Source organism: Canis lupus, chromosome 12 (genome assembly GCF_011100685.1).
Source record: "Canis lupus familiaris isolate Mischka breed German Shepherd chromosome 12, alternate assembly UU_Cfam_GSD_1.0, whole genome shotgun sequence".
Taxonomy (NCBI): Eukaryota; Metazoa; Chordata; class Mammalia; order Carnivora; family Canidae; genus Canis; species Canis lupus.
The window spans coordinates 11,963,565-11,991,069 of NC_049233.1; the positions used below are offsets into that span (position 1 = coordinate 11,963,565).

The 27,505-nt window shown below is 47.5% G+C and overlaps 2 protein-coding genes and 1 long non-coding RNA gene across 34 annotated transcripts in view; 2 read left to right on the top strand and 1 right to left on the bottom strand.

The window, feature by feature from the left end:
• The first annotated feature begins 7,172 nt into the window (after positions 1-7,172).
• Positions 7,173-12,912, top strand: SLC22A7 (solute carrier family 22 member 7). The gene is given in 16 exon segments (XM_038553331.1): positions 7,173-7,362; positions 7,365-7,555; positions 8,146-8,220; positions 8,222-8,267; positions 8,377-8,556; positions 8,673-8,746; positions 8,748-8,791; positions 9,730-9,854; positions 9,857-9,921; positions 10,260-10,369; positions 10,852-11,069; positions 11,200-11,308; positions 12,233-12,308; positions 12,310-12,363; positions 12,365-12,438; positions 12,858-12,912. Coding segments are annotated over 16 exon segments (1,686 nt in total).
• A 721-nt stretch (positions 12,913-13,633) lies between these two features.
• Positions 13,634-27,505, bottom strand: part of CRIP3 (cysteine rich protein 3) — a 54,583-nt gene continuing 40,711 nt past the window's right edge. For 2 of the 10 annotated variants that reach the window (XM_038554144.1, XM_038554140.1), the window contains exons 9-11: positions 22,853-22,973; positions 16,112-16,206; positions 15,652-15,693 (exon numbers count right to left, since the gene is read on the bottom strand). Coding sequence is in view for 4 of the 10 variants with exons in the window: in XM_038554146.1 (XP_038410074.1) it covers positions 13,969-14,030; positions 14,204-14,261; positions 14,362-14,456; positions 14,584-14,655; positions 15,414-15,545; positions 15,636-15,693; positions 16,112-16,206; positions 16,464-16,506 (615 nt within the window). In the remaining 6 variants the exon portion in view is untranslated. The other 8 variants (XM_038554143.1, XM_038554142.1, XM_038554146.1 and 5 more) reach the window with 7 other exon arrangements.
• Positions 15,829-27,505, top strand: part of LOC119876873 — a 50,258-nt gene continuing 38,581 nt past the window's right edge. For 16 of the 23 annotated variants that reach the window (XR_005367741.1, XR_005367726.1, XR_005367743.1 and 13 more), the window contains exon 1: positions 15,847-15,989. This is a non-coding gene — a long non-coding RNA (uncharacterized LOC119876873). Of the gene's footprint in view, positions 15,990-16,451; positions 17,018-18,318; positions 18,445-27,505 lie in introns of all 23 variants that reach the window. The other 7 variants (XR_005367725.1, XR_005367732.1, XR_005367737.1 and 4 more) reach the window with 6 other exon arrangements.

Genomic DNA, 27,505 nt, shown 5'->3' on the forward strand with positions numbered 1-27,505 from the left:
CCCCGGCCCCGGCCCCGGCCCCGGCCCCGGCCCCCCACCCGCAGCCGGCCACACTGAAACAGCTCCCAGCACAGCCTTACGCGCCTGACGCGCGCCACCCGCGGCCCCAGCTTCCCGCCCGCACCCGCGAGGCCGCGCGCCAGCACTCGTCGCGCCCCCTGCCGGCCCGGCCCGAGGGGCACTCGGCGCCGCGGGGGCAGGGCCCGCCTCCCCGTCCTCCGCCCCCTCTCCGTGACCCCTGCCCTCCCCCTGCCGCTCTTCGGGTGGGGCAGGCTCACCCTCCGCCCCGGGGAAGGCTCAGCCACTTTTTCACCGAGGACTTCACCAATGGGGACGCCCCCCTCACCCGCCAGGCCTCTGCTGCTCTCCGTGCTCCCCCAGGGACCTCTGCTTACACCACCTGCGGCGCCTTTCCCTCCTCCCGGCCTTCTTCTAGCCCAAGTGCACCCACCCCCTCCCCCTTTGAGAAAGGCAGCCTCAGATTTCGGAAGTGGAAGTTCCAGGCTCCTCCCGGTCCCGGGGCCAACCCCGCAATCTCCTGGGAGCCAGTGGTGGTCCAAAAGGCCTCTTCTCAGCTACCAGGCTGGGGGCGGGGATGTGTGTGTGTGTGCGCGAGGAGCTGGGACCTAAGGGCCATTGGTCTACTCAGGTGTGAGGAGGCAAGTCTGACCAGCCCCAAAGTCAGCTCCATCCTTGACACCCCTGTGGGGAGCAGTGGGCAAGTAATTGGGGGGCTGCTCTCCTGCACCCCTAGGGTGCAGAGTCCTCCTCCCCATAAATTTGTGTGGGTCCTCAGTGGGAACCATCGAGTATGTGTGGGCTGCCTTCCTGGGCAGGTGTTTCCCAATGGGAAGTTGGAGGGGGCTTTAAAAAAAGTTTTCAACCCCTCCCTTGGCCTCCTGATCTAGTGCTCAGGACCCCTCACCATCAGGAATTCCTTCTTGCCATCTAACCTCAGTCCTGCCTGCTGCAGTTTCAGCCGACTTCCCTCTCTCTTGAGTTCACTGGAGGTGAAGAATGGCTGGTTTTCATCTTCTCTGCACTGACCCTTTAGAGATTCAGGGATTCAGTTCTGGCCGGGTCACCCTTTCTGTTCTCCTGGGGTGGGAGGAGTGGGCTGGATCAGACCATCATCTCCCCCAGTGGGCAGAGGCAGCAGAATAGGCAGACAGACAGCTGGCCCCTGGACTCAAGGCAGAAAGGCCCTGCTAACTTCCAGATTGTGTGCTTGTGTGATGGGTCCAGCCTAAGCCCCCTTCTCCCCCAGCTAACCCTTCAGCCTGTCCCCTCTTGTACTAACCCCAACCCATGCAGCTGAGCTGTCCCTGTAGAGGGTGAGGGCTGTGCTGCTCCATGAATGGATATGGGGCTTCCTCCTGGGTCTGGCTCCTGCATAGCTCATCCCACCTCATCATGAGCCTCAACTGCCTACGTCTGGGCCACGCAGCACACTGGCTGCAGAAGGGACAGCCAGCTCTGTCTATCCAGGACAGGTCCCCTGCAGGCCTTCTCCATCCTCAGCAGCCTCAGCCTCTGTCCCCTGGCCTGGTCCCTCTGTTCTTCTCTGGGTCACAGAGAGCAAGGCAACCAGGGGAAGAGGAAGAAAGGCCCCAACATGTCCCAGTGGTCTGGCAGCATCCAACCACCATTGTTCCGAAGGATGCCCGTGAGGAAGTTGGCCCTGAGAGCAGCCTGGTGGTGCCAGCTGAAGCCCCTCTTGGAGAGTCAGCAGGCGTGGGCAGCTGTTTCCACACCAAGGTGGTGGCTTCTCTGCAAACCAGCCCAGGGGAGGACTCCAGGGTGGACAGCCTTCGAGGTCCATCTCATGCTGACGCAGAAGCTCCCAGAACACTCAGGAAACCTCTCCGGACAGAGCCCTCTTTGTCAACCCGAGACCCTCCCAAGACCTCTACTGCCCTCTGGGTCCAGCAGAGGGGGTGGAAGAGGGTCCACTCCCTCCCACCTAGAGCTTCTCCGAATGACAATCAGCTCGAGCCAGGTGGGGACCAGGGCATGACCCCTGGTGCCCAGGTCCTGGGCCTGCTCCTTGCCACCAACCGAACCGTGAATGTAGGGCCCCCAGCTTCACCCCTGCCCCAGGACCAATAACACCCTGGTTTGGTGTTGGGAGGAAAAGGGGGCAGCCTGAGAAAGCCCCAGGCCCATTCCACTCCCAGCTTCACCCAGCACTGGAGCTGGGCAGAGACGCAAAACCCTGTCTGCTCTTGGGATTCCAGACCTCCCTAGGGCTCCCATCTGACCTCAGGCCTCTGCGTCATTGAATGTCACCGAGGTGGGGGAGGCAGGGAAGGGGTAAGTATGGGAGGGGACTAGGCGACTGACTCTGCTCCTCTCCCCAGGAAGGATCTAGGGCAGAGGAAAACACACCTCCCAGTGTCCCCAACCCCAGCTGTAGCCTCTTCCCCCTCAAGCACCCATCCCCTCCACCACACCCTACTAGTTCTGAACCCCTTCCCTATATAGGAGTGTCCACCGCCATAACCACCACCACCACCACCCCATCCTCCTAGCACTTCCCCATCGAGACAACCTGTGTCACTGGCTCAGATGCAGATCTGCTTACCCCAGAACATGTGCCCCCTTCCAAGCCACACTGTGCACGAAGCAGGTGCAGGAGAAGGGCTGTGCCCCAGGCACATGGGCTCCCCCTTTCCCAGCCCCTCACAGGGGCCTGGCTCAGTCTTCTCAGCTCCGGGGATCAGCCTTGGTGGGTATGGAGTGGGTGGCAGGGAGGTGCCCTCCCCCTCCCCCAGGGAAGCCACTGAAGAATGTTTACATGCCAAACAGAATGTAACACCCTCCCCACCTCTTCCCAGTCACTGCATGGCCTCTGTCCACCCTGCACCTGTCCACCCCCACCCCCAACACCCTGGAAGCCGCTGTCATGATTAGATCGGGTCTTGGAAGGGAAGTAGCCATCACACCATTAAAAAGCCTGTGGACCTTTCGTTCTGTTGGCCTGGACTCTTCTTCCTTTGGGGAAGAGGGCAAAGCCCAGGTCTGGGGGTGGGCAGGGGAGAAGAGTGCAAGTTGGTGGGCAAGTGGGGATTGACTGTCATAGAGGCAGATTGTCTCTACAGAGATGGAAACTGAAGCTTACAGGACAGATACAGGCTCAAACTGAGTGAAGAGGGCTACCCTCTGTCTCCAACAGCAAAGCGTGCATCCTGTCAGCTTCCCAGGCTGTCTCTCCAAGATCCAGGATACTTGAGTCTAGCTTTATGCCGAGGGAGAGAGGAAGGAGTTTCATTGCCTCAAAGTTAACAGACACAAGTGTTTGGTAAATCATAAAGCTAAGCAGCTCACAGGCAAAGAGAAACAATGGTCATTATTCTAGCCACATCTACAGAAATTATAAATGAATGTAGCCTATGACCTACCACCTCCGCTTCTAGAAACATAGCCTATAGATAGATGGCCATGTAAACTTGCCAAATTCCATGTATTCAAAGTTACTCATTGCGGTATTCTGCACGAAACCCCACAAAACCTCAGCTGCGATCTCACACTCAAAACGTCTGGAAATGAGAGCTTTTTTATTAGATTGGCACAAGTTCATCTGGTATCAAGACTTAACAATACCATTTAAAGTCATTATTAATTCCACTTATCATTTATGTTTACAATGGCAATATCGATGTTTTTGATAATGGGGTATTGCCTTAGATCCTATTAGAGTATTTTTTTAAAAGATTTTATTCATTTATTCATGAGAGACACAGAAAGAGAGAGAGAGAGAGAGGCAGAGACACAGGCAGAGGGAGAAGCAGGCTCCATGCAAGAAGCCCGACAAGGGACTTGATCCCGGATCTCCAGGATCATGCCCTGGGCCTAAAGCAGGCGCTAAACTGCTGAGCCACCCAGGGATCCCTATTAGAGTATTCCATAATATATGGAATGATATTGGAAAGATATTGGTGTTCGAAGCTGACAGCCAAGAAAGAATTCTTGAGATGTCTTTGGTACAAAAAGGTGGTGGTTTTATTAAAGCACAGGGACAGCACCCATGGGCAGAAGGAGCTGCACCAGGGTCGTGAAGAGTGACCCATTATATACTTTCAAATTGGGAGGGGGTTAGGGAGAGCATAAGTCTCTAAAGAATTTTGGAAGCAAGGTTTCCAGGACCTTGAGGGGGCTAGTTGTTGTTAGGAAAAGGTCATTTATTACCATCTAATAAAATCTGAGTCCTGAGACCTTTTAGATGTATATTGGCAGGTCATATGCTTGGGGGATGATTGCCAACATGTATCTGGGGTGGTAGATATAGAGAAAGTTTTCAAAGGAATTGTTTTATGTTAAAGGAGCCTTATAGGATCCTGGTGCCAAGCTAAGATTGCTTTTGCCCTTAGCAAGGTATTAACATTGAGGCAGTAGAGGAATGTCATTCTGCCTTTTTAAGGACTTAAAAAGTGAGTGGGCTGTAAAGTAGAAGGGAAATTTAATTTTTCTTTTGCTTTTGTTTCTAACATTGTGGAATGTGTACTAAGTATAATTATGTAATTATATATATATATGTAATTAAAAATTTTTTTTAAAAATCTGAATTCCAAAAGAAATCTAATCCCAATGATTGGATAAGAGACAGTGGACCTATAAAAGCAAAAGTTCAGGAGCACTGGGCTGGCTCAGTCAGTAGAACATGCAACTTCTGATCTTGGGGTCTTGAGTTCAGGCCTCGATGTTGGGCATGGAGCCTACTTTTTAAAAAGTTCAGAAGGAATCTAAATGCCCACTAATTGGGGCTGACTAGTACCGTATGGCCCCCCATACAATGGGGACCCTATCAGTGGGTACTGTGAGGCTCCAGGGTGAAGGAGGTATATATACTTTGTATACACTTAAGGACTGGTCTCCAAGACTAAGAATACATAAAAGAGCCATGGATATAATGGGCAGCTATTTAGATGAGTGAGAGGTCTCTGGTTGCTTCAGAGAGGAAGGCTGAGGGGGAAGGGAGGCTTTCCTTCAGGACACTTGCTGTACCTTTTGCAGTTTGGACCCTTGTCCACCAAGTGCAAAATTTTCACCAAGGCAACACATAAACAATTTCCGTCCCAGGACATGCTCCTGGCTGTGCCTGGGATCAAAGGTCAAAGGGTCATGGCTCTAAGTTCTGCTTTCCCTCTGAGAATACCACAGGTGCAGCTTTGACATCCCAGAGCCTGTGTAACTGTCTTCTGTCCCCATCCTTGCCTCCCGGGATCCCCTTTCTTCTGACTTGCATTTCTGGGGGCTCTAGGTCCTAACTGACCAGACTTCAGTGTGGCCTCCACATGCTTTCACCTTCCTTCTTGTTTAAAAATGTAAAAAGCAAAAAAAAAAAAAAGTAAAAAGCAGGGGTGTCTGAGTGGTGTAGTCGATTAAGTGGCTGACTCTTGGTTTCCACTCAGGTCATGATCTCAGGGCCCTGATCCTAGGGTCTCGAGCTCAAGCACCAAGCTGGACTCTGTGCTCAGAGGGGAGTCTGCTTAAGACTCTCTCCCTCTGCCCCTCCTACCCACCCCACCCCACCCTACATGTGCTCTTTCTCAATTAATTTTTTAAAAAGTCAAAAGCAGATCACATTTACAGTATAAAGGCAAATGTTAACAGCAAATAAGAGAAAACAAGAGGGATGCCTGGGTGGCTCAGTGGTTGAGCATCTGCCTTCAGCTCAGTCATGATCCCAGGGTCCCAGGATCAAGTCCCACATTAGGCTCCCTGCATGGAGCCTGCTTCTCCCTCTGCCTGTGTCTCTGCCTCTCTCTCTCTCTCTCTCTCTCTCTCTCGCTCTGAATAAATAAATAAATCTTAAAAACAAAACAAAACAAAACAAAACAAACAAACAAAACAAAGACCTGGGCCAGAGGCAGGGGTCCTGGTCCTCTCTTCCACTGGGCTGCTGAGCCACTGTGTGCCCCCAGCAAGCACTCCCTCCCCACCCCCATTTCCTTAGTTGTTCAAAGTGAGAGCTAGATTAAATTAGTGGTTTTCAAACTTTTTTTTAGATTAACAAGTCTATTTGCTTAGACATCTGGGGTCCTTGGAAAAAAAATTTGACAATCTCCCAGCTCTGCCAATCCAGAGTTTGGAGAAGCAGATCAGAATTAACCTGATATTGCCAGCCTCTGCTGTGCTTTTGTGGCAGAGGCCATGAATGAGAATTCAATGTGAAGGTCAGACAAACCCTGAGTCTTAGGCATTGCAGCTACCTATGGCAGGACCTTGGCAAAACCTCTTTCCCTACTCACCAATCCCCCAAGGGGAAGCTCTGAAAATAGGGGCAGGGGGCCAGCAGGAGGGACTATGTGCATGGAAAATGGGATAGTGATGGGTCTGGGATCCCCCAGATTGACCAGTCTGCCCAGTACTGCTCCAGGTGTGTCTTAGGGCAGGGCATAAGCTTCAGGTGGGCGCCTAGGGGTAGACAGAAGCTTTGTGCCTGAGCAGAAAGAACTCTTCACCTGGTAAGGACCTGGCCCTCAGTCTTGTTTTTTTTTTCTCTTTTTTTTTTAAAGATTTATTTGCGATAGAGAGAGCAAGTGAGGGGAGGGGTAGAGGGAGAGAAGCAGACTCCCTGCTGCATACCCATGAGATCAGGACCTAAGCCAAAATTATCAGTTGGATGCTTAACCAACAGAGCTACCCAGGAGCCCCCGGCCCTCAGCCTTGAATCCTGAGGGCCCAGCCAAGCTGTGGCTTCATTAGGAAAGGCTGACCTAAATCTTAATAAGACAAAGGGCATGCCAGGAAGAGTTGTCTCATGCCCCAGAGGGCTCCTCCTCTTAGGGACTCCTGGAGCTTTGTTGATCAAGGGGCTAGGGGAGCACTTCCTGCACACCCAGCTACCCCATCATGGCAACCCAAGGCTACCCCACTTGGTCCCTGAGCACTGTAAGTCCCAGAGCCACAGAGTCATGACCTCTGAATAGATGGCAGCCCTATCCCCAGGCTCTGAGCCAAACAGGCAGGGATCCCTGAAGACCTGATGGCCAGGGAGGGCCCAGTCCTGGCTTAGTTAAGCCTGAGGGCTGGATTCTGACTGCAGGCTCTCTGCTCCTCAGTTAACTGCTCCTACCTCCAGAGTCCAAGGGTCCAAGCAATGGATTGGCTGTGCTGCATTGAGCACTACAGAGGAAACCGACACTGAGAATTGTTGGTGGGTGGGCGGCATGAGATTTGAGGAGCTACTGGACCAGGTGGACGGCTTTGGGCCCTTCCAACTGTGGAACGTGGCCCTGATGGCCTTGCCCCGAGTGCTGCTGCCCATGCACTTCCTCCTGCCTATCTTCCTGGCTGCTGTACCTGCCCACCACTGTGCCCTGCCTGGTGCCCCTGCCAACTTCAGCCACCAGGATGCATGGCCCACCTGCCCTAGGAGCCTGATGGCACCCTCAGCTCCTGCCTCTGCTTCACCCAGTCACAGGCCCTCCCCAACACCATGTTTTGGGGAGTGGGTCAGAGCCCTGGGCAGCTGGAGGGTGAGCCTTCCACAGGGCCCTGCCCTCAGGTCTAGGAGTATGACTGCTTGGAGTTCTCCACCATTGCAACCGAGGTGCCCGAGGGGGAGGCTAGGGAACATGTGAGTGGAATGAGCCTGCCACTGCCTTGGGTGATTACTATGTGGGCATTAGACACATATTACCTTACTTTCCCAAGTCTCAGTTTACCTATCTGTAGATGAGATCTATGAATTTAAAGCACTGAGCCTAGTTCCTGGCTTGTAGTAAGGAGCCCATACATGGGAGCTGCTATTATCAATTGGGAGGTGATTAAGGCAGATAAGAGCCAAGACAGTTCCAGAGAGCTGGGGAGAGAGTAGTGAAGGGTGCTTCTAGTAGGAGGAGAAACAATATAGGTCTCCTTCTTTCTCTTCTTTTTGGCCCTAGGTCTGGGATTTATATAATCCATCTAGAAGTGAATGCAGATGGGGGCAGAATCTGGAGAGGAGCAGACCCATTGTCAAAGTCAAGGAAGAAGCTGAAGCTGCAGGATTGGGGAGGGGCAAAGTGTCTTACCCAAGTTGGGATGAATAGATGAGGGTCTGACATGGAGGTACCAGGATGGGACCGTTGACTTCAGAAGGCCCCAGAGTCTGCAGAGGAATGGTTGCTGCTAGCTGGAAAGGGCCTGTGCTGATGGGAGGCCCCTCTCTGTTTATTCCTGCAGTGGGACCTCGTGTGCAAGCAGAAAGACCTGAACAAAGCCACTTCCACTTTCTTTTTTTGCTTGTGTGCTGGTGGGGGCCGTGGCCTTTGGCCTGATGGGTGGGGTACAGTGGGGGTGCCAACAAGGGAGAGGGATGGGGAACCCTCTCCCACTAGTTGGGTTCTGGGCTTCATTTACCTCTGTTGTGGGACTCCCTTCTATAGGGAGCTGACCCTGCATGACCCTTGTACAGGTTTGGGCAGCACTGTCTGTTGCTGGTGGCCTACGTGAGTTCCCTGGTGCTAGGCCTGGCATCTACAGCCTTGGTCAGCTACATCATGTTTGTCATCACCTGCAGCATCACTGGCATGGCTCTGGCTGGCTTCACCATCATAGTGATGCTACTGGGTGAGACAGGTAAAGGACGGGCAGGGCCTAGAAGCCTGGAGGGAGGCAGTTGTCAGGGGTGAGACTGAACCCATCTGATCCTTGCTAACTATCTCTGGCCCCCACCCTGGGCCCAGAAATGGAATGGCTGGACGTGGGACACTGCACTGAGGCAGGTGTCCTGGACAGCATCTTCTGGACAAGGGATGTGATGCATGATGCTGTTGGCACTGGTCAGGTACCTGATACGGGACTGGTAGATGGAGGGAGCCAGACACAGAATTAATCAGAGGCTGAGGTTTGAATACAGAAATGTCCTCATATTTGAGAGATGAAAAGAAAGTCAGTGACTGAGAAATGGGAAAAGAGAGAGTGAACGACCAAAGAAGATGACATTGGACATGAGAAGCAGAGAAATAGAGAACATAGAAACAGTAGGGAGACAAAGACAGAATCAGACAGAGAGGTAGGGGCAGCCCGGGTGGTTCAGCGGTTTAGCGCCTCCTTCAGCCCAGGGCCTGATCCTGGAGACCTGGAATGGAGTCCCACGTCGGGCTTCCTGCATGGAGCCTGCTTCTCCCTCTTCCTGTGTCTCTGGCCTCTCTCTCTCTCTCTCTGTGTGTCTCTCTCTGTATCTCTTATTAATAAATAAATAAAACCTTAAAAAAAAAGATAGGGAAAGTGACAGAGACCAGGACTGAAAGGTAGATTCAGAGGGATGGAGATGGTCGAAGGAATGACAAGAGAGACAAGGACAGAGAGGCAGGACTAGCATTGGGGTAGGGAGCCCAAGCAAGAGGGTAGGAAGCCAGGCAGGGTAGGCATTTCATTGCTTCCCCGAAATAAACTGACTTTTGATGCCCCTTGGGGATTTCTGTATGTATGTCTCTCCTTCATCCTATGCCCCCATCACCTGTGGGAGAGGTGGGTGGCTGATGCTGGGGCCTGAGGTATTGGGAATGATACCAATATGGTTGAATAGAGAAGGCAATCCTAGGCTGTGGTGAACCAAGGCCTGGGCAAGGATGTGTAGGAGGTGACTTTTAAGTTGGGGCTTAAAGGAAAAAAAAATTCAAAAAAAAAAAAATAAGTTGGGGCTTAAAGGATGAATAAAGGTTCATCAGGTGAGGGTTTGGGAAGGAAAGTACATTCCATGTTGAGGGATTGCATGAGCAAGAGCCTGGAGGCTGATAGGCTGTGGAATGCCCAGGAGAGGGATGTGGCTGTGGGGCTCTGCCTGAAGGGCCTCCTGTTGTCCCCCAGGTGGGTGCCAGAGTCTGCACACTGGCTTCTGACCCAGGGCCATGTGGAGGAGGCCCACAGTACCTGCTCCACTGTTCCAGGCTGAATGGGTGGCCCATGGGTGTGGACAGCCTGAGCCAGGAGGTGAGGATGAATGTATGTGAGTGCATGCAAGTGCATGTGTGTGGGGGGGTGCATGTGTGTATGCATGTGAGTGTGTGTGGCCTATGTCAAGCACCCTCTTCCTGGGACCCACTATGTGTGTAGGAAAAGCTCCTGGTCCCCAGTAGAGTTATGAACTCTTCAGGATGTCCTACCTGGCTTTGGTGGGTCACATCCTTAACTCAGGGCCCACCCTACTCAGTTTGCAAGTGCATCCGCAACCCCTGCTGTTGAAGGAGTAGAGACCCAGAGAGATCAGTGTGCCTAGCTAAGGCCCACAGTCAACTCTGACGTCACAAACTCTCCTTCTATCCCACCAGACCCTGAGCAAAGTGGTTACTTGAGAGCGAGTGGTACAAAGACCGTTGTACCTAGACTTGTTCCGGACCCCAAGGCTCCAACACATCTCACTATGCTGCATAGTGATGTGGTGAGGAGCGGGGCTGGCCTGGGCTTGGTGGGATGGATACTGGGGAGACAGAGGGGCAGACTTCAGGATGGTGCTGAGTGTGAGAGGAGGAGAGACAAGTGAACTATAACTGTACAGGGCAGGACCACCAGCCTTTAGGGGCATGGGATTCCGGAAGGTCACAAGATGGAATGGGCATCAGAAGCAGGGCTCAGATTTAGGCTCTGCTTTCTTACTGTGAGACTTTGGATAGGTCACTTAATATTGAGCCCCAGAGCCTCTTTTGGAAAATAGGGTTGCTGTGAAGATTAGGTAAAGATGCTTTGGCCATTGGCACGTGCTGCACGGGGGGGTGGTGGTGGTTATGGGGACAGGGAAGATGGTGGGCAATGGGCTCTGGAGGTGGGTGAGGTGGTCCCCCTAAAAGGTCAAAGCTAAGAAGAGAGGACAAGGAGTGGGGGGTGAAAAGGAGGGACCCTGAGTGGCATTGCGACCCCCTTCAGGTTTGGAGTGAATTTCTCCTATTATGGCCTGAGCCTGGATGTGTCAAGGCTGGGGCTGGACATGTACCAGACGCAGCTGCTGTTCGGGGCTGTGGAGGTGCCCTCCAAGCTGTTGGTCGACCTGTTGGTGCGCCATGTGGGACACTGTCTAGTGCAAGCAGGAATGCTGCTGGGCACCACCCTTGCCTTGGGCAGTAGTCTACTGGTGACCACTGGGAGCCCCACTCAGAGGCCCCGCCTCCTGTGCCAAGAGCACAGCCCCTCCATTCCACTAGGGGAACCTCCCATTCTGGGAGTTCTGGGTCTCGCACAAGGCCTGCTCACTACCTGAACCCCTTTTTCCTCCAGAGATGTGGGCCTGGTGCACCACTTTAGTGGTGATAGGGAAGAGTTTTTCTGAAGCTGCCTTCACCACTGCCTACCTGTTCACGTCGGAGTTGTACCCTACTGTGCTCAGGTGAGGGGAGCCCGCGTCCCAGGCAATCCACCTGGGGGAGGGCTTGTAGTCACATCTTTTTACCAACACCCTACACACACACTGAAGCCCAGTTCCTCCCACCCATTCCTTATACATCTCGAATACAGAGCAAATCAGAGCCATCTGTGCTTAAGTCTGGGACAAGGAAGAGCATTTTATCTTTACTAAGTGACCCTGAGCAAGGTCACTCTTTTCTGGACCTCTTTTAATACAAAAAGCGCCATCCGCCCTTTCCTTCCCATTCACCAAAGCCCAGGGGTTGTTTCTGGACTTAAGGCCTGGGGCTTCTAGAGATTTTATGCATTTTAGTAAGAGAGAGAGAGAGCGTGTGCGCGCAAGAGAGTCTGAGTACTCGAGTGGGGGAGAAGGGGCAGATGGGGAGGGAGAGGGAAGGGGAGAAAATCTCAAGCAGACTCCCACATCGCTGAGGTGGGGCTTCATCCCACCACTCCCAGATCATGACCTGAGACAAAATCCAGTGACCACACTCAACCAACTTAGCCACCCAGGCGCTTCCTGGTGCCCTTTCAGCTAGCTATTGGCAGGTGTGGAGAAGACTTGTAGGCAGCTGGGTGTGTTTAGAAAGCCTTGCTCCTCCTCTACCAACACAGCAGGGTCCTAGGAGCTGCTGCTGGCCCTCCTCCTTCCACATTACCCTTTCCCCAGCCCCCTTCTGATGATATTTCTTTTCCTTCAGCAGTACCTGATTGGTACTGTCAGAATGGGGGTCCCCTCCTCTGGTGAATGCTGGCTTGGGGGTCGCTGGACAGATGAGAGGACAACCTGAAAGAAGTCATCTGGGGAGAAAAGGGTACCAGGACTTGCCATCCCAGGATGGGAGCCCTGTGAGGCATGACCCTAAGTAGATGTGAACACCAACCTTTCCCCCCATCCTCTCTCTGAACAGACAGGGATGGGGCTGACTGCACTGGTGTGCCAGCTGTGGGGCTCTTTGGTCCCACTGGTGGCCTTAGTAGATGGGAGTATGGCTGTCACTGCTCAAGCTCACTTATGGGGGGATTGCCCTGCTGGCTTGCCTGCACTGCCCTCCTGCTACCAGAGACGAAGCAAGTACAGCTGCCAGAGACCATCCAGGACGTGGAGAGGAGGTATGTGCACAGAACTGCTTGTGTCTGTGTGAGCACATGCATGTGAAAATGAATGCTCAAGTACCTGATGCCTTAGGTAGGATTTAGAGATGTGTCTGCACATCGTGTATCTGGTGCTTATGTGCACATGTGCATGGGTGTATGACTGAGGTAGGTAAACTGCATGTGTAAAAGTATACATGAGTCCATGTGTGTGTGTACGTGGATATCCAAGGTTGTCCAGAAGAGGTGGATGTGTGCACACTCAGGTATGCCTATAAATCAGAGATGTATACAAGCATGTGTGGGAGTCACTCATGGGAGTACATGTTTGTACACCAGCAATTGGGAAGAGGTGTAGGCCAGCCCTGTTAGGGCAGGCCCGGGTAGTAGGACCATGGGCTAAAACCCACCATTGCTCAGGACTCCTTCCTCCCTAGTGCCCTGTCCAGCCTTCAGAAGGAAAAGATGCCCATGAAGCAGGTCCAGGATTGAGTGGTATCAGGGATTCCACAGAAGTTCTGCAGCAGGGGCTGGAAGACCAAAATGGCAGGCCCTGTGCCTGGGGCTAGGGGCATCAAGCCCCATCCCCAGGGCTGGGGTTGCCACCAATGCCCTCTCTCTGTGCTTATTCAGCCTTGACTATCTGGTCTCCAGCAACTAGGTGATTTCCTAGAATGCAGTGGGCTGCTGAATAATTCTGGTACCATTTTCATGGTTGGGAAAATTCTGTAAATGAAGGTGCTCCATGGATTTGGGGCAGCAGTGAGTTGTGGGACGAGCCCTGGATAGGAAGCCAGTCTGACCCTGGGATTTGATCCCAACTTTTCCACTAATTTGCTGTGTGACTTCGGGCATGTGGCTTTCCCTCTCTGGGCTTCAGTCTGTTCATCTCTCAAATGGATAATGAAGCCTCTTAGCAGACCTCACCACAGGATCTATCTGTTGTCATGCTCAAACAAGATGCTGAATAATATGTTTCTTCTAGAGATGATGTTAAAGAAGGGACTGCTTTATGATGACTTCTGACACCAACAGGCTGGTGGGCATGCTGTCCACTGTGATGCTGCGTGCTGCCCAGGACCAGGGTACCAGGATAACAAGAGCTCTTTGTTCCCAGGGCTGGCTCTCTACCTTCCAGGCACTTTGCAGGGTAATGCATCCCCCACCCCATACCTCCCATCCTCCAAACCATTGTTTAGGCCTCATGCCCAAGGAAGAGTTGAAGGCATGGGAGCCAACATTTTATTAGAGAAACCAGAATAAACATGTTTTTTAAATACCTTGAAGTTATAGAATTTGCTATGGAAAGGGACTGGGAAGGCAAGGAGGCTACTCTTTAAAAGGTGGTGGCCTGTGTCCCCCGGCCAGATAGGAATGGGAAAGGGAGGAATCAGCATAGTCTAGACTCCCTGGTCTACCATGGAGCCTAGGCCCAGGCCACCCGAAGCCCACCTTCCCCTGTGGGACTGAAGAATTCTGTAGCTCCCACTGGACCATGGAGGGGATGATATGAGGCCTGAGTTAAGAGTGACCTCTCCTGTAAGCATCTCATTTGGATTTTATCTCCACGGGGTCATAGATGTAGCAGCCCACATCACCAATGTTCACACCTGAGGGAGAGAGCCCCATCACCAAGGGCCTTGTGGCTGGGGGGTATTGGGGTAGGGATGAAGGGAATTGGGAGGGGTCTGGGGTATGTTTGACCACAGGGGAAGTTGTCCACACATCCCCACAGACCCACATTCCATACTTTAGGCCCACTGTCTGGGGTGGGGCTGCCCACCTTTGGGGCCAAAGAGGTAGCCGTAGCAGGGGATGTGGCAGTAGGGGACGCCGTCATGCTGAGACATAGAGAGAAAGAGAGCCATCTCAGCTTGGCTCTCTCTTCCCATCTCCAACCTCCCTCCTCCCAACATAAGCACCCATCCCTGCCCTGTTCACCTCAGCATGACTCCCAGCAGTCAGGGTCTTCCGGCAGCGCTGGCACCTCAGACAGGGTCGGTGCCAATTTCTGCCCAAAGACATCACCTTCTCAGCTGGTGGTGGAGAGAATTGGTAATTCTAGGGGCAGTGCAAGGAGACCTACCTGCTTTGTACCATCTCTCTATCTACACTTCCACGGCCATCCTTTGCCCCCTCCCCAAGCTTTCCATTGTCACTTACCAAAATAGACAGGTTCCTCACAGCCAGGGCACAGTGAAGTCTCCCCAGTGAATGTCTTCATGTGGAGAGGGCCTTTAAGGGGAAGAGACCCTGGCTAGGGCTAAGGTGGGGGCCAGGCCTAAGCAGGGCCCACCAGCACCAGCCTGCACATGGCTTCTTCCAAAAGCCATGCTCACCCCAGAGCCCCCCACCCAGGTGGCCTTGAGTCTGCTTTCGTGGACAGAGCTGAGTCTTCTATGACCCCACTTCCTGCCCCTCCCTATCTACAGAAGGGACCCCCTGCTTCCTTCTCCTACCAGGGGCTCAGGTGCCCACCTGCTCAACCCTGTCAGCAACTCAATCCTCAGGAAACCTGAGCTGATACATGAGCTGGTCGGGGCATGGGTGTCAGGTGTTGGGGAGCATGGTGTCACTGCCCACTCTAGGAGATGGGAGGAAGGAACAGGGAGAGGGGAGAAGTGGAAGAATATGAGGAGCTGGCCCTGTCTCAATGACTTCTCACTTGGGTCATTCTTTCCATGGCCTTAGCCTGGGAGAGGCCTGAATTCCAGGCCAGTTTTGCCTCTGACTAGCTGTGTCTACACAAGGCCACTGGCTCTCTCCAAACCTTGGTTTCCTCACCTGTAAAACAGGGGTGATGTCACCTACCCAATTTACCTCTTAACTCAGCAGTTGACAGGAGGGAACCCCCAAAAAGGGCCATGAAAAAGGGAAGACTTTGCCACAAAGTTGTAGGAATGTGAGGCAGAGGACTAGGTGGGAGACTGCCACCTGGTCCTACCCTGTTCCAGCCTGAGGATGAGGAGTAGCTGGGGCCCAACTTCACTTACTTTTCTTGCCCTGGGGGAGGCCAGTCCTGGGCCTGGGGGGGCTGAAACTGCTGGGGCTGAGGGGAGTGGTACTGGCCGGGGTGAGAGTGGGAGAGTTGTAGAGGTAGGAACCCACACCACCAATGTTCACCCCTGCAGAGAAAACAGGGGTGGTCAGCCTGTCTCCAGCTCCCAGTCACAAGGGTTCTGCTGTCCTCTGGCCTCTTCTAGGGTGGTACTTACCCCTGGGTCCGAAGAGAGCCCCATAGCATGGCTTGTGGCAATACGGCCTCCCGTTGTGCTAGGCACAAGCAGAGGAAAGAGGGCTGCTCAGGGCTAAAGGAGGGGAGGCTCTCCTATGTCCCACAGGCCTTCCCTCAAGACAGACTACCAGATGTGTCTGTCCATTGGCTTGGGCTGGTGGGGCTGGGAGGGGTGGAGGGTGAGCTGGCATGTCACAATTGCCACTGGGGTCAGGAGAAAGGGCAAGAGCAGGTCAGAAAACGGCACCGCTTCCCTCCCCTCCCCAACAAAAAGCATGGGGTCCACCAGCACAACTCTGGCATCCCAAATCCTGGCTGGTGTGGGGCTCTCCAGGTAGGTGATTTCGATATTTAACTGCTGAGGTTGTCTTTGGTGAGCCTCCTGAGCAGAAACTGAGGGCTAGTACTTAGGGAATAATGACAGACATAGGGCTGTGTGCCCTGGCCAGGCCTCACCTCTGCATGCCCTCCTGGGGACAGGATGCTGTGGCAGCGCTCACATTTCAGGCAGAAGCGGTGCCAGTTCTTGCCCAGGGAGCTCACCTTCTCCGCTGTGGGGAACAAGGTGGAACCGGGCTGTGGGAAGCCAGGCCAAGCAGTGGGCGCCCCCTTTTCCCTCCTCAGCCCCGCCTGCCTCCTAGAGACTATGGGGAGTATCCCCGAGAGGTCAACTCCAACCGGCCCCAGCGCCCTGGGCCCCAGAAGCGGAAAGGGGGTCTGAGATCACACCGTCGCCAGTTTCTCGCGTCCTCAGGGAGCTCCCCGGCTCACACTCGTCCCATCTCCCCCTCCTCAGCCCGGGCCTCACCGAAGAAAACGGGTTGCTGGCAACGCGGGCAGGTCCAGCTCATGGCTCTGCACAGGGCAGCCGGCGCCACACACAGTAGGCAGCACCGAGGTGGGCTCGGTTCCCGCCCCCTTCGCTGGCTCCACCCATAGCTCCGCTGTGAGCCTCATTGGGCTGAATTCTGCAGCTCCTCCGCGCCTATTGGCTGTCAGAAATTTAGAACTCCTGGGAGAGGAAGGCGACTTCGCAGTTCTTTCCAAAATCTAAAGCCTCTGACCCGTGTAGATGAGAGAGGAACTTAAAGCCAGACGGGAAAGGAAGAGAGCAATGAAGACACCTGTAAGGATGGCACTAGATTCTGGCTTGGTACGGAGAGGAAAAGTGTCCAGAGTGCAGACGTCAAGAAACACTTGTAATTCCCTCAAAGCAAGGGGTCAGGCATTTTTTGAAATGGCTTAATTCCGCCTTGACAGTCTCACAGGTGGTTAAGAGCAAAGGAATCTGGAGAGCATCTCTGCCACTTACTCTCTGGCTTCAGGCGAATTACTTAACCTCCCTCTGCACCCATTTGTACAGTGAGTATGATGATTAATCTCTACCTCATAGGATTGTTGTGGGAACTGAGTAATAAATGCAAAGTGCCCAAACAGTGCTTGGCACATAACTGCTATAAAGGTGATACCTATTATTATGACGGATCCCATAATGAACTCAAGACTCTTTGGAAGCCTCAAAAGGTGGGCTGGATACAATGGTTTTCTTATTAAATTACAATGCTTATTAAATTTAAACGCATAAAAAATAAATTTAAACGCATAATTCAGACACCAATTACATATTCCTAATTTAGTTTTAAGGTGTTTTAATATTTGTCAAAAGTAGCTCAGCAGTGCTTCAAAGGACACTTCAAGAAAACCCACAGAGAATGGGAGAAAATATTTGCAAACATAGTATTTGATAAGGACCTAATAATCAAAATATATAAAGGAGTGACAGCTCAACAATAAAAAGACACCCCAATTTAAAAACAGGCAAAGAATTTGAATAGACATTTTTCTAAAGAAGATATACAAATGGCCGATAATCATATGAAAAGATGCTCAACATTTGTCATTAGAGAAAGGAAAATCAGGATCACAATGAGATACATCTTAGACCTATTAGAATGGCTATAATTTTAAAAAATGAGTAATAACAAGTGTTAGGGAGGATGTGTTGTTGATCAGAATGTAAAATAGTGCAGCCATCTGCAAAAACATTCTGGTAATTCCTCGAAATATTAAAGAGAGTTACCGTATGATCTAGCAATCACATTCCTAGGCATATACCCAAGAGAAATGAAAACATATGTCCACACAAAAACTTGTACGTGAACGTTCATAGTACTGGTATTCACTCCAGCGAAAACTCCAATTGATAAACGGATGAACAGTGTGGCCTATCTGTGGTAGAACAGAATTCAGTCATAAAAACAATGAAGTACTGATGCACGCTACAACATAGATGAGCCAAAAAAGCATGCTAAATGAAAGAAGCCAGACACATAATACCACATATTGTATGATTCCATTTACATGAAATGTCCAGAATAGGGAAATCCATAAAGACAGAAAAGTGGATTAGTGGTTTCTGAGGGTTTGAAGGAGGGGCAATTAGGCATATCTGCTAATGGGGTATGAGGTCTCTTTATGGGGAGATAAAGATGGTCTGGAATTAGATAGTGGTGATAGTTGTACAACCACACCAATATACTACAAATCAATGAATTGTATAACTTAGAAGGGTGAACTTTATATATGAATAATTTCTCAATAATAAGAATAATAGTAATAGTTAGTAATAATGCCTGAAGAGAACTTTTTTTTTTTTTTTAAAGGTAGCTCAGGAAATGAGGGGCAGGAGAGAGAGCTGATTACTGTGTGCCAGTGCCCCAGTGGAGAAAACAATCCCTCTAAATATTAGGTGGTGAAATGAAGAGTTTTCTGGAGTAAGTTCCCCTTTGGTAAGTCAGCTCAGAAACAGCTCAAGGGGTAGGTGTGCTAACTTAGCCTTCATCTGTGGTGCTGTGTTCTGCTCAGTGAAAGGAGTCCTATTTGTGTCGCAGGAGTCTGAGACCCTCTCAGACTTCAGTTCCCTCAGTGGGTAATGGGATAGGACTGGTGTCTATGAATTTCCACTCAACATTCCTGTTTCCTCACTTGTCTCCACCAGTACTTTTTCCTTATAACACTTGTTTTATCCTCCTTGTTGACTTCTAAAGGTGGAAGGCTGCACACCATGAAATAAACTTTTCTATACTTTCTTATTATTCATTTCTTGTTTTGGGAACTATTTCAAGATCCTTAGTTTTATAACTGTTTCTTGATGGGCTTCTTCTTTAACAAACTTGAAAAATATTAGTCTTAGTCTCCCCTGATATTTTACTCGTGTTCCTGCCTCTCTCATTTGTTTCTTAAATCAGACAGCTTGAGGTTCACGGTTTTTTGCTCTCTATGGTTCTTATGGAGAAGGTCCCATTTCAGGAGGTTGGGAAGACTTCATTGTAGTTATTCATAGGTATTGTATTTATTCTCCTTTAGGAAGGTTAGCTTCATTTGCCCAAGGAACTATCCTTAGAATTTTCTGGAGCACATCAATCCTTTCCCAAGGCTCTGTAGCTTTCTGTGTTGGATCACCTTGGACACATACCTCAGCCTCCTAGAGAGGTCATTTTTACCGTTGCATCCAGCACAGAGCCCCACACAAAGAAACATGCATTGGAGTGTGAGCATCATGATGCTTTAAGTCAATGGGGCAAGTGCTTTACTGCTCCCGTTTTCTGTGGCCTTCCTGTATTGTATGGCCATGACAAACACAGTATGCCTTGTCTCTTCTATTTCAGTGCTTAAAAAAGACTAGTTAAGCCTCCTCCTTTCCAAATATTGGCCATCCATTTCCAAGTACAGCAAATCACAGTATTCTACTCTTCTTCTTTGCCTGGCTTCTTTTATTCTGTCTCTAAAAAAAAGCTTTGTAATGAATGCTAACAGAGAAAATGAACACTTCTTGTAGGAATGCACTTGTAGTTACTGACAGTGGCTGTTTTGAATATTTTGTGTGACTAAAGCCTCTACAGTGATATTTTAACAAATACCACAAATGGCTAAGTCCAGTTGAGTGCAGGTATTACCTGACCAGTTGTCAGGGTAGAGTTTGTGTCATCTAAGAGGCAGGTCCCTCTTTCATAAAAAGATGATTGTTCCGTTGGTGCCCCACCAATACCCCCTTTTTCCTGCACAGACCTGTCACAGTATCTGTATAATTGTGTTATGCTTATTTACCTGTAGGCTTTTTTTCAACCGACAGGACTGATTGAGATGTATCCGTGTATAATAGCACCAAGTATAGTGTGGGTGCACAGTGAATGATAGTTATTATTATTATTCTTAAAGACTTTTATTTTTAGGTAATCTCTATGCCCAACGTGGGGCTCAAACTCACAACCGTGAGATCAAGAGTCGCATGCTCCACTGACTGAGCCAGCCAGGTGCCCCTATTTTTATTAACATCTGTCACTAACACTTTTTACTTCATGTTTTTAAGTTCTGTTGTTAGGTACATTTATGTTTTTGGACTGTTGTAGTTTCTGATCAATTGACCCTTTTATTGTTGAAGCCAAAGAAACAAGCTTTTCAACTTGAGGTGAGTGGTGGTGAAGATAATGGCAGCAAACACTTGAGGGCTCTCACATAGATGAGGCATTGGGGGGCACTACTGAGACCCCTGAATAGAGGTCACAGAGAAGCAGACTGGGATTGTTCAAGAAAGGAACCTTTTTACAGAGCCCAAACGTGGGCTGCTTCAGATAGTAGTGAGATTCCTATCTTTGGATATGATAAATTACACTGGACAACAAACCAACTGATCAGCAGTGTTGCAGAAGGGATGCAAACATCATACACAGACAGATCTTTGAGGTTTCCTCACAGTTTGGCAGTATGTGATTCTGCAATTCCATTCCCAAAGAAGAGTTTCAAATTTGTGTTAGCAAGAGAACACTGTTAAAATAGTGACAGCAACCACCTATGGAGTACCAGTCAGAGGCACAGAACTTGTTATTTCTGATCCTACAACAATCTGGAGGTGTTTAAATGCTACATTAACAATTGTACATAATAGGAAAGTGGCTTGGAGAGGTTAAGAGATTTGTTCAAATCATACAGATCCAAGTCTCTCAAGCTCATACTCTTTCCACTCCCTGCTCCTAAGTATAGTTTCTGCTAAGCTGCCCATATGTTTCAGTCTGAAACCATACTATACTTGTCTGCACAGCACCTCTGTACCTAAAGGTAAGAGGACCTCTACAGGTAAATAATGGGTGGCAAGAAACAGGGGAATGTCATTAAAACTTTTCCATGGCTTCTTAGTGCCCTCAGGGTCAAGTTTTTAACTTGACCTTAAGGCCCTCCACCTTTCCAGTTCTAGCCATTTCTCCTGTTTCTCCCTCCAACCACACTAAATGAGCTGCTTAAACCTGCCAAATCCTTTCCTGCCTCAGGACCTTTGCAAATGCTATCGATACCCTTTCTGGGAACTTACTTCCTCAATATCTTCATCTCACTAATTCCTGCCTAACTTCACATCCCTCTCCCCTACTCAGTCCCAGGGTACTGGACTCAGTCACTCTCTCCTATAGCATCCTGTGCTGGAGGGCCAACGGGGTATAATCAATGACAACTGTGTTTTCCCTACTTGAGAGCTCAAAATGAGGGGGGAAAAAGGCAAATGGAGACTCATGATAAAAGCTACATTGTAGCTTAGTGGGAGAGTAAAATAGGTCAACTTCCTGCCCACCCCACTATCCCCACCACCCACTGAATCTAGGCTTTGCCTATCCCATTAGTCTGTGAGCTCCATGAGGCCAGGGACCAGGAATGCTTTGCCAAACACTGTGTATGTTTCCAATGCCTTGCTTAATCTCTGATACAGTGCTCGATACATATTTATTGGTGAAAGAATGTTAAATGTTATATACAAGTCTCCCTCAAATGTGAGGAGATGAGGGCTACTCAGGAGATGTGGAGTTAGGAGGGGACTGGGTAGGAGTTGAAAGTTTTGTTACAACAAAAGCCCTAGAGCAAGGGAAGCTTAGGTGCCTAAGAACTCAGGAGTTTGTTTCTTCATATCCATGAAGATCACTGTATATAAGGCAAACTGGAATATGATTTAAACCAATCCTGATTATAAATGCTAGATAACTAATAAAATAAAAAGAACTGAAAATCTGCTTTGGCAGCAAACCATTCCCACTAATTGCAGTCATTCACAAGAACTTACTAATTAAGCTTAATTAGCTTGTAGCACAATTATGTCTATCATTAAATATATGGCAAATGAGAGAATGTGGGAAAGTGTTATATAAACTGTAAAGCACCTTACAAATATGACTGCTATAATGTGTCAAATTAGCACTGCAGTGAGTTTTGATTACAACTATAAAGTCCACTTACTTTATATCTTTGTAGACTTATTCAAGCCTATGGGCATATGCTTATGACTTTTAAGCCATTATCAAAAAATTTGTTTCTAAAGATGATTCTTGAGAAGTTTCACTCAGTTCTGGTATGTTAATGAAAAATTAGTCTTACCTCTTGATCACTGTGTTATTTAACCTTTATTACACATAACGTGTGTGCTTTCTCATTCCATCTTCTGAATATCCCCTCTAACTAGAAAGCTCTACTTTCTGCCAGTTATGTTACTTAAAAAAATAAAAATAGAAACATGCACACAAAACAAAAACAGATTGAAATGTTTTCTCAAACACACTAGCAAGTCTGACCTTCTCCCTTGTTTTCTAGTATCTACTTGCTACCATTACATGCACCTGTTGAGAGCATTCTGTATATAACATTCTGTACATAGCTACTTACGGTTACCTGCTTGAGGTTATTGATTGGGCTACATTTTATGATTCAGTGGCATCAGCTGGGCAAATTCACAATCAAGACTGTAAGAAATGACCCTCTGATCCTTCACCATGATTACCCTCAACTTATGCTCATGAAGAAATCAACAACAGCTTTAAGTGGTGGTTTTCCATACAAAGATATATGGGTTTGGTTTCTCAAATATCACTTGGAAATGTGTATTTCATCTAAAAATATATAAAAATAACTATATCCAAATAATCTGCAGCATGAAAAATGTATCCACATGCTGGAAACTGAGAAAAAATAAGAGGAGTGAAACATGGTGGTCAGCTTGTTTATAGATCTGACAGATGGTGACAATGCTCTGTGATGTGAACTATTGGCAACTTCCTCATCTCACTTTTTTACAATATATAAGAATAGTTCTTCCAGGTCATGAGACTATGTTAAGGAAACTAAAACAGTTTCTTATGAATTCAGAAAAATGCGAAAGCTTACCTTTTTATAGAGAAGTTTCTCAGTTCCTCTATGAAACTCAAAGTCACAGAATCAATAGTCAAGTTCCAGGATCTTCCCAACTCCAAAATAACTGGGCTTTTTCTCTTCTTCTACTCTGAAGCTTTGGAACAGGCAGAGCTATAACATTTTTATTCATAATCTCTTATTATCACCCTCCCCACCAAAAACAGGGCAGCATCTTGTGGGTAAAGAACTTGAGCATACATCTTGTGATAAAAAGTGACAAAGAGAAGGGCTACAAAAACCAAAGTGGCACTGAATCTTTGCAGCTCAATAGGAGAAATTTTATTTTCTATTTAGAAGGATTTCCTCTGAAGAACCTCATCTCCCCCATTCCACATTAGTTCAACTTAGTCTATATTGTTCAGTAAGGGTAGACCCTGCCTTCCATGGTGAGCTTCTGACCAGTGCCTGGTCTGAGTACTTCATCCAGCTGGCCATAGTAATTGTACAGGGGGAGGAGTGTGGCCCAAGTCACACTCTTCATCTTCCCTGAGGCTTTTCCATGAGACTTCTTGGTGTTATTAGGAAAAATATACTTTCATTTTCTAGACAGAAACCTTGTAAGGAACCACAGCAGCTTGAGACTGCAGAGGTTATCTTGCCTCTTAGTAAAGAGAAAACCAGGCCAACTAAAAACTGAGAGAAAAGGAAAAGAAGGGTCCTAATGACATCTCTGACCTCCTGGATCCAACTCTGCCCCAGTTTCCCACTATCAAGTAATAAATTATCCCCTATCCATTGTTTATTAAGTTTGAGTTAGGTTTCTGTTACAACCAAGAGTCCTAATTAATACAACATGCATCTTTATACAGTTCTTGTGCTGCTTCTTGTATGTAAGAATCACATCATGTTGTGTAAAGTTCTGACACTGTAAATAGGTATACATTTAGTTTCTTTTTTTTAATTAATTAATTTATTTATTCATGAGAGACACAGAGAGACAGGCAGAGGGAGAAGCAGGCTCCATGCAGGGAGCCGGTCGGAGGACTCAATCCCGGGTCTCCAGGATCACGCCCTGGGCTGCAGGGGGCGTTAAACCGCTGAGCCACCGGGGCTGCCCTGTATTTATTTTCTTAATGCATGACTTTTAGGATAACCGTGTAAGAAAAAAAAAGTAGAAAATGACACATATAAAAAAATGGATCTTAGATAAGTTATCCAATTAAATAGTGGGCATAAAAAATAGTGGGCATAAATTTTGGATGCTTTTCCAAAGAAGATATACAAATGGGCAATAATCACATGAAAAAAATGCTTGACATCATTAGTTATTAAGGAAGTGTAAATCAAAACTGTAAGGACATACCATTTTACATCCACTAGGATGGTGATCATCAAAAAAGAAAAACCAAAAATAACAAATGTTGGAAAAGATGTGGAGAAAATGGAACTCACATTTCTGGTGGGAGGGTAAAATGGTGCAGTTGCTATGGAAAACAGTTTGATGGGTCCTCAAAAAGTTAAACAATATTGTGATATCATAGAAATGGCAGAGTAGAGAGTTACAAGAACCAGTCCTCCACTGAAGCTAGCATTATGCTGGCAAAAACTGACAGAAGCAACTTTTTTAGAATTCTGGAATCTAAAAAAATTTAGAGTGGAGTCCAACCAGTGCTGTGCTTAATGAAAAAAAGCAGCTGTTAAATTTCAGTAACAAAACGTTGTAGCATTTTTGTTTACCTGTCTACCATCCCCCATTCCTCGGTTAGGTGGTGGCTGTGGGACATCAGTCCACATTCCTGGTGTGGCTTGCTAGTACCAGGGGAGGATAGATGCACCCTTATTCTCAAAAGACTGGCTGTCACTCTGCCCTGTCTGGTGGTTCCCTGAGGGACCCATGCTGAATCTGACCTTTGTTTTGCCCCCTCAGCCTAGAGCAGCTTTCCAAGCAGCATCTGTTCAAAGTATTTAAAAACTTAGATTACTGGTGGCTGCCTAGGGCAAGAGACAGAGAATGGAACAAGCAGCAGATGGATCTAAAAGCCTGACAAGTAGGAGACTGAGAAGGAAGCTTACATGGGGAAATAAGGACTCTGAAGAGTTACTGTGTGATTGGGGAAATACAGCATATAGAGTACATGCCCAGGGATAGCTGTATGTTCAGAGAAGACCTGAGAGGACCCTAGGCTTGCAGCTTTGGCTGATCTTCAGACTCCATGCAATCCAGAGGTGAAGGCTAAGGCAGAGTTTCAGGCAAATTGGTTTAGCACTGAAGTAGTACACCAACTCAGAGCCAAGCTACAAAAATGTGGAGAGGTGGTGGTGGTGTTTTTACCCTAGTCATTTAAGGAAATCTCTGTCAGGTCACTGACTGATTGCTGAGATAATGGAACAGAGTTTCGGTAATTACACAGAACAAGAAATGCAGTCTTGCAAAAACAGTTTGGAAAAGTCAATAAACAAATGGATGACAACAGCCTTCAATAATCAACAACAGCAAACCCTGGGAGGGGGATCTGATTCCCAGATTGACACACTGTAATATTCAAAATGTTGTTTTATTTTTTGAGTTTTTTATTTTTTAAAGATTTTATTTATTTATTCCTGAGAGACATGAAGAGAGAGTTGAGTCTTTTTTTTTTCTTTCTCCTATTCAGAATAATTTCAGTAGTCTTATCTCCAAGTTCACTCATTTTTTCTTCTGCCAGCTTGAATCTGCTGTTGAATTCCTGTAATGAGTTTTCCATTTCAGCTACTGTGCTGTTTAGCTCTAGAATTTTTATTTAGCTCTTATATAATAATAAATGTATATTAATATAATATAAATACAAGTAATGTATATCTATAGATATTCTTTATTCATTTCTTCATTCTCCTAGTTTCCTTTAGTTTTTTCATCTATTATTTTCTTTAGCTCTTTGAGTGTATTTAAGACATTTGATTTAAAATATTTGCCTAATGGAATGCCTGGCTGGCTTAGTTGTTAGGGCATGCAACTCTTGATCTTGGAGTTGTGAGTTTGAGCCCCACATTGGGTGTAGAGATTACTTAAAAAATCTTTAAAAACAATAAAATATTTGCCTATTAAGTCCAATGTTTGGGCTTCCTTGGTGACAGTTTCTGTAAGCTTCTCTTTCTTTTCTGTGAATGAACTGTACTTTATTCTTTTAATCCCTTGTGATTTTTTTTTGTTTAAAACTGAACATTTAAAAAAAAACTGAACATTTTTGGGGGTTTCCTGGGTGGCTCAGTGGTTTAGTGCCTGCCTTTGGCTCAGGGCATGACCCTGGAATCCCGGGACAAAGTCCCACATCGGGCTCCCTGCATGGAGCCTGCTTCTCTCTCTGCCTGTGTCTCTGTCTCTCTCTGTGTCTCTCATGAATAAATAAATAAAATCTTTAAAAAAAAAAGTGGAAATTAAGACCTTAGTTCTAGAGAAACAAAAGCTGAGGGAGTTCATCACTAGTAGACCTGTCCTACATGAAATGCTAAAGGGAGTCCTTTAGGCTGAAATGAAAAGACACTAGACAATAACTCAAAACCATATAAAGAAAGAAATCCAGTAAAAGTAACCATGTTCGTAAATATAAAGCCAGTATTATTGTATATTTGATTTGTAACTCCCCATTAGTTTCCCATATGATTTAAAGGGCAAATGCACAAAATAATTATAAATCTATGTTAATCAGCACACAACGTAAAAAAAGGAATTTGTGATAAAACAACATAAGGATGGAGATGAACTGAACTGAAAGGAGAGATAGATAGTTCTACAATAATGTTGGAGATTCCAATACTTCACTTCAATAAAGAATAGAGCGTCTAGACAGAAGTTCAATAAGGAAATAGAGGATTTGAACAACATTGAACTAAGTAGACCTAACAGACATATATAAAATACTTCAACCAAAAACAGAATACAGGGGCACCTGGATGGCTCAGTTGGGTTGGGTGCCTGCCTTTGGCTCAGGTCATGATCCCGGGGTCCTGGGATCGAGTCCTGCATCAGCCTCCTCACATGGAGCCTGCTTCTCTCTCTGCCTATGTCTTTGCCTCTCTCTGTGTCTCTCATGAATAAATACATAAAATCTTAAAAACAAAAACAGAATACACATTCTTCTCAGGTGCACATAAAACAGTCTCCAGAATAGATCATATGTTAGTCCACAAAACAATATATTTTAAAAGACTGAAATCATACAAAATATCTTCTCCAATATAAAAAGCTAAAAATTAGTAACAGAAAACTGGAAAATTCACAAAACATACTCTTAAGTAACTAATGGGTCAAAGAAGAACTCACAAGAAAATGATAAAATACTTTGAGATGAATGAAAATAAAAAAAATATCAAAACACATGGGATGCAGTGAAAACAGTGCTAAGAGGGAAATTTAACTATGAACATTTTTAAAAAGAAGACCTCAAATCAATAACTTAACTTTATACCCTAAGGAACTAGAAAAAAAAAAGAGCCAACCAAGCTAAAAGACAGTAGGAAGAAAGAAATAAAGGTTACAGCAGAGATAAATGAAACAGGGAACAAAGAACAACAGAGAGAATCAATGCAACCAAGAGTTGGTACTTTGAAAACACTGACGAAATTGGCAAAACTTTAGCTAAATTTACTTAGGAAAAAAAAAAGATGCAAATAACTAAAATCAGAAATGAAAGTGGGACTTTCCAGAAG